Source organism: Ipomoea triloba, chromosome 10, assembly GCF_003576645.1.
Source record: "Ipomoea triloba cultivar NCNSP0323 chromosome 10, ASM357664v1".
NCBI lineage: Eukaryota > Viridiplantae > Streptophyta > Magnoliopsida > Solanales > Convolvulaceae > Ipomoea > Ipomoea triloba.
In genome coordinates, this window is record NC_044925.1 from 2,641,379 (window position 1) to 2,647,612 (window position 6,234).

Genomic DNA, 6,234 nt, shown 5'->3' on the forward strand with positions numbered 1-6,234 from the left:
AAAAATGAAAAAGATAAAAGGAAAAAAAAAAAGAGAATATTTTGTGGTTTAATTAGGGCGGTAGCATAATCATTATTGAGATGGGTCATGACTTAGTCTGAGTTTGGCTAAGTCCAAAACATTGCAACAACCATCCTATCTATCATTATCCTCATCTTTCAAGTTTCAACAAAAATAGTTGGGGCTAATTTGAAATGTTAAAAACTCCTGGGGTCTGAACGCAAATAAAATTACATAAAACAAAGACCAAGGTTAAGGAGAGACCAAAAGAAGAGCTGGATTCACATGGGCGATGTTTGGTTTCATCTCATGGGTCCTCTCTCTCTCTCTTTCTCTCTCCTCTGAACCGACAATTATGAGCTTTGAAGCATAAAGAACAGGAAAAAGAAAATACATTTCTCTTTCTCCCCCTCCTTTTTCTTCCCCCTTCTTCTTTCTTTTCCTTCTTTATTTTTATTTTTATTTTTATTTTTTCGTTTCATTTGTAGCTGACTAGCTGGGAGTTATGGCCGAAGATCAGGTAAAATCTTCACTTTTCTTCCCTCCTTTTGCATATAGAAATCCATTTTTTTGGTTAATTTTCAACTACCATTTTGGAAATATAGCTTGCTCTGAATATAAACTTACTGTCTGAGTTCATTCTAACTGTGCCCATCACTGTAAGCCTGTCTTTATGTGTGTTTGTGTGTTTTTTTTCCTGCTGAAAGGAGAATTTTTCCCCCTTCAATTTCATACTGTTCTTTCTTTCATTTCTTTTTTTATTTTTGGGTGGAAAAGGGAGAAAATAGTAGTACAGAATTATAGTGCTCAAGCAGGGAATTGATCTGGGATTCTGGGATGTTTTCATATTGTTGGAGATGATCTGAAGGTTTTTTTTTTCTTTTCTTTTGAATCATGGGTAAAAATAAAAAATAAAAAAGATTGCACTTTTACAATTCAGTAGTACTCTCTTTATTGGGACTTGTCAGAAGCTTATATTTTCTTGTACTGCTTGGTGATCTGTACTTGTAGCTCAAGATTTTGATGGATGTTGTGTACTTGGTCTGATTCTTGAGTTTTACTTTTTTTTTTTTTCTAGGAATATATCCCTTGTTAAATGCTTGAATTGTGCTTTGATTTCTCTTAATGGTCTAGTACTGTACATCATCTAACCACACAAAGTTCTTGACTGGTAATTTCTTGATAAGTAGGGAAGTAAATGTGTGGGGGACTCTTTTTGAGTGGGGGATGGGTTGTAACTTGTATGATTATATAGGGGATCTAGATTTTAGAAATGTTTGCTAATGTATGATTTGGGTATGTGTTTTAGGAGATGTCTGCTCCTGTTGTGGACGGGAAAGATGCGGTTACTGGCCATATAATATCCACAACCATCGGGGGAAAGAATGGAGAGCCAAAGCAGGTAAAAATGAGTATCCACTCGAGACTTTATTAGTTGGGAATTGTATGGAGTAATATATGCTAGATCAGATTATTAGCTATCTAGTGTTGAATGATTGGAGCATGAAATCTTCTCTGGCTGTAACATGGCTGGAAAATATTGGTCTTTTTGAAGGATTTGGACTCTTTGACTCTTAGGATGTCATGTATGCACAGTTTGAAGTGTTTTTTTTTTTTTTTTTTTTTCAATTCTTTAGCTCGTGCTATTTTCGTTTGAATCATGAGATAGAAATGAAGCAACAATATTTGGGATTTTGATATTGAAAATTTTGTTCTTACTTACTGCTTGGAATTCATGATTTTTACCTAAATAGCGAATGCATTGTGCAGACAGTTAGTTACATGGCAGAGCGTGTTGTCGGAACTGGGTCATTTGGAGTTGTTTTTCAGGTACATGAATGTAATTATCGTTGTTCATTCTTGGATTGATAGAAGTGTTCTGTTGTAATTGATCGTTGGTGTTTTTTTTTTTTTTTGTAGGCAAAATGTCTCGAAACTGGGGAAACAGTGGCTATTAAGAAGGTGTTGCAGGACAGGAGATACAAGAATCGTGAATTGCAGTTAATGCGCACAATGGATCACCCAAATGTTGTTTCTTTGAAGCACTGCTTCTATTCGACAACGACCACGGATGAGCTTTTTCTCAATTTAGTCATGGAATATGTCCCCGAATCCATGTATCGGGTGCTCAAACATTATAGCAACATGAACCAGCGAATGCCGCTCATTTATGTTAAACTTTACACATATCAAGTAAGCGATTTCTTGCGAAGCATTTCTTTGCTTCTTTTCCATTTCTCAAACAATATTAAGGGCGAAACTTCTGCAGGTATTTAGAGGGCTGGCATACATGCACTCGGTTGCCGGAGTATGCCACAGAGACCTAAAACCGCAAAATGTTCTGGTAAGGTTTATATTCTAACTTTTGAACTAGTTTGAAGGATGCGGTTCTTTGTTTCTCATATTGTTCCTTGATGGGAACAGGTTGACCCTCTCACTCACCAGGTTAAGATTTGTGATTTCGGAAGTGCTAAAGTCCTTGTAAGTGTATTTCTTTCTTTTATAACGTAGCTTGAACACCATAATAAACCTGGTCTAACCAACTTGGTTGGCGTGACTGGCTGTGCACAGTCATCCCTTAAGAGAGATCGGGAGTTCAAAACCACCTCTTGTATGGAAAAACCAATATGGCCAGCACTTTGCCCCTTAATTGGGCCGGCCTGGTTGAACGGGGATTAGTCTGGGTATGGTATGGGTTTAAAGGTGTCTCCTATAGGTTAAAGGCCTATTCAGGACACCTCATGGTCTAACCCAAAAAAAAAAACCTGGTCTACATTCCTAGCGTTTTTTACGTTTCTGCTTGGTTTCTCTGCATTATGAATTGTGTGTTCATAGCGATGAGTTCTATATCAGGTTAAAGGTGAAGCAAACATATCATACATCTGCTCTCGGTTCTACCGGGCGCCCGAACTCATATTTGGTGCAACAGAGTATACTACCTCAATTGATATTTGGTCGGCTGGCTGTGTCCTTGCAGAGCTTCTCCTTGGACAGGTTAGTGGCGGGAAAATTTTTTTTCTTGCCAAAACAGCCCATACTACGTTCATTTGTCTCTTTGTGCTACTGTCTTGTCTGATCCCTCGCCATTTTATTTTTTATAGCCATTGTTTCCGGGAGAGAATGCTGTTGACCAACTTGTTGAGATAATCAAGGTGCGATTTGGTTAATAATACCTAGTGTAATTTAAATCTAGTGATGCATTGCGTTTTAACGTTCATTTTCTTCTAGGTTCTTGGAACACCAACCCGGGAGGAAATCCGCTGCATGAATCCAAACTACACTGATTTTAGGTTTCCACAAATCAAGGCCCACCCTTGGCACAAGGTATTTTTATAGATATTACTTTTATCGGGGCACTAATAAGTGTTTGTGTTTTGGCGGCCTAGCTTATTTGATTGTGGAATATCTTCCGAGTTTCTTGAAATTACATAATTTTCATCACTCTAAGGAAAGAACTAGGATAAGGAATAAGTTGTACATTTACCAATTATAGTATAGATTGAGAATATGAGTTTATTCGGTAACTACTTAGATCCGTTAAATTGATGGGGAATAAATATGCGACGAATATTAAATAACCTCCGTGAACCTCTACTTTTAGTTATATTTGTATTAGGTTGTTCCCAACAGCACTTATCTGGTCTTCAAATGGTTCCGTAAGCGATCTTTGATTGCTTTAAGGAATATTTTGTCCTTACGATGTCATTACTATTTTCAGGTTTTCCACAAACGCATGCCTCCGGAAGCAATTGACCTTGCTTCTCGACTACTGCAGTACTCACCAAGTCTACGTTGCTCTGCTGTAAGCTCAAATATCTTCGCTTTTTTTTTTTTGACTCACTACTTATACCCACACTTCTCGTGTGATTTCCGCTAACTTTTTATGGCCTTGAATGGCAAATAACGTCTTCCCTGTTTACTGAGCCCTGCTGATGTAAATTTACTGCACGGCTTGTTTTTGCAGCTAGAAGCATGTGCACATCCTTTCTTCAATGAACTTCGAGAGCCTAATGCCCGCCTTCCAAACGGGCGCCCATTGCCGCCTCTTTTCAATTTTAAACAAGAGGTACGCCTACGCCTATGTACGGAGTACAATTTTGTGATGTGAGGTTGCACCATAAATGCTTTCCTTTTCTATCCGCAATGAAGAAAGTCCAAAAAAAATAAAAAAATTATGAAAGCTAAAATAGTAAAATGCCTATTCAAAATAATTAAAAATGTCATGAAAATTTCTTTAGAGAACTGAAAAAATTACCATAAAAACTTTAAGGAGCAGTAAAATTTGCAAAATCTACGGGATTACGATTAGTAAGTCGTACATATATTCTTGAAGATGAAACTGGAAACAGTGAGATGTCAGTCAACTTTAAATTTGAATATTTGTCCACATTAGATCTTCAAACCGGAGATTGGACTAGAAACAAAACAAAACACGGAGTGAACTATTACCCCTAGAGATAAAGGGATAAGGTTGACCCTGTAAGATGTAATAATAAATTTGACAAACGTGTTTTTTTGCAAGAATCAAGAATTATTTGTATTTTTCAAAAATATGCAGCTGATTTAAGTATTATCAGAGTATCACTATCATTTAATAGCGTTATTACTGGCACAGCCGTTATATGAATGCTCTCGTTGTCTGTAGCTGAGCTGTATTTTCCAAACAAAACCTTTGGAACACAGTTGTCTGGGGCCTCTTGACCATACATAAATTATTTGTTGTCACTTATCCAGTTGCAATTTCGTAATTTCGTGTCTACAGTTGTATGGGGCCTCGCCAGAGCTCATTAACAGGTTGATACCCGACCACGTGAAAAGGCAAATGGGGCTTCATTCTTTCTCGTCCCATGGGGGCTTGACGTGAGGTGTGAAACACGAGACTGACTAATACGAGTCGACGACGAGGACAAAGGGATCGGAAAATTGCAATCCCGCCATAGATACCACCGGGGTATGCATGCAGGCGAGCATCTCCCCCGTTCACCAAGGAACGAGGCTGTTAGGCTGCTGCATATTATGTTTTTATTCTTTTTCTTGTACCATTTTTATGTTGCCTGTTTCATTCTGCTACACCATCCTCCCCCTTTTAGCACCAAAGAAAATCAAAATCCCTTTTGGTATATGTTTGGTTGTACCAAAGACCAGAAAGCTGCTGGGCAGCCGAGAAGTTAGATGTATGGATAGTGTGAAACTGTGAAGGCTCCAAAAGTAAATACTGGAACCCCCAAGGAAAAGCAACTTTTTTTTTCTTTATTTTTTTCTTTATTTTTTTAAAAACCTTTCTGTTCTGTTTTGGTTTAGTGTTTGTTATGGCTTAAATTATGCTGCAAGCAAATGTTGGTATTCCAATGTATGTAATGAATGTATCTATGTTTCTTCTCCTTGTCTACTTTTTTTTACTTTTTTATTTTTATTTTATTTTTATTTTTTTTTACCTATGGATCACGAATTATACTTTTTAAAATTCACATTATAGTATTATGAAAATATCGGTCATGTCTGCACGGGTTTAATGATTCAGTAAATAGTATTTGGGAGAAGAGACCAAGGTTCGAACCTTGGCGGTGGCAACGTGGGGATCATGTTTAAAGTGGATAGTTTCTTTGTAGGTACCGGCATTTGGCTCTGTTTATCGAGTCATAGAGTTATCGTGATTTACAAAAGAGATCAAGGTTCGAACCTCAGTAAGCGTAATATTTAGAAAAAGAGACCACAGTGTGGGGATTATGTCCAAAGTTGGCAGGTTCTTTGTGCACACCTACATTTAGCCCTGTCTGTCACTCTGTTGAGTTATAGAATTACCGTAATTTACATTCTTTTAAATACTCTGTCGGGTTGGGGATTTAACATTTTGAGAGAAAATGGAAAATATTGGTCACATGTTGGTGTTGGAAAAAAAACCTGTCTCTTAAGATAGGGAGACAGTCACGCCGACAGTTCGCACTATCAAGAACCCTAAAGTCTTTGAATATTTCTTTGAACATCATCTTCTTCATTCACTCCATAACCAAATTAAATTGCCGCAATTCACAGAAACCAATAATCATGAGTTCATTACTGTGGTCCCTCCCGCACTGGATCACTCATTTACTTAATTTAATTAATGCTCCTCAGCTGCCTTGCCCTCTTAGCTACGACAAAGGGTCACACAACCCCACCACTGCCCAAATCTCAAGAACCCTTCTTGAGTTTACTATTCTTTTCTTCATATTTTCTTTACTATTCAATCTTTTC

The 6,234-nt window shown here is 37.5% G+C and overlaps 1 protein-coding gene across 1 annotated transcript; it reads left to right on the forward strand.

The window, feature by feature from the left end:
• The first annotated feature begins 278 nt into the window (after positions 1–278).
• Positions 279–5,381, forward strand: LOC116031792 (shaggy-related protein kinase eta-like). The gene is made up of 12 exons (XM_031274099.1): positions 279–520; positions 1,310–1,402; positions 1,771–1,830; positions 1,921–2,193; positions 2,270–2,344; positions 2,425–2,481; positions 2,854–2,994; positions 3,102–3,152; positions 3,229–3,324; positions 3,719–3,802; positions 3,965–4,066; positions 4,763–5,381. Exons 1-12 carry the CDS (start codon positions 506–508, stop codon positions 4,862–4,864), a joined length of 1,149 nt encoding a protein of 382 aa, XP_031129959.1. The 5' UTR covers positions 279–505; the 3' UTR covers positions 4,865–5,381.
• The last annotated feature ends 853 nt before the right edge of the window (positions 5,382–6,234 follow it).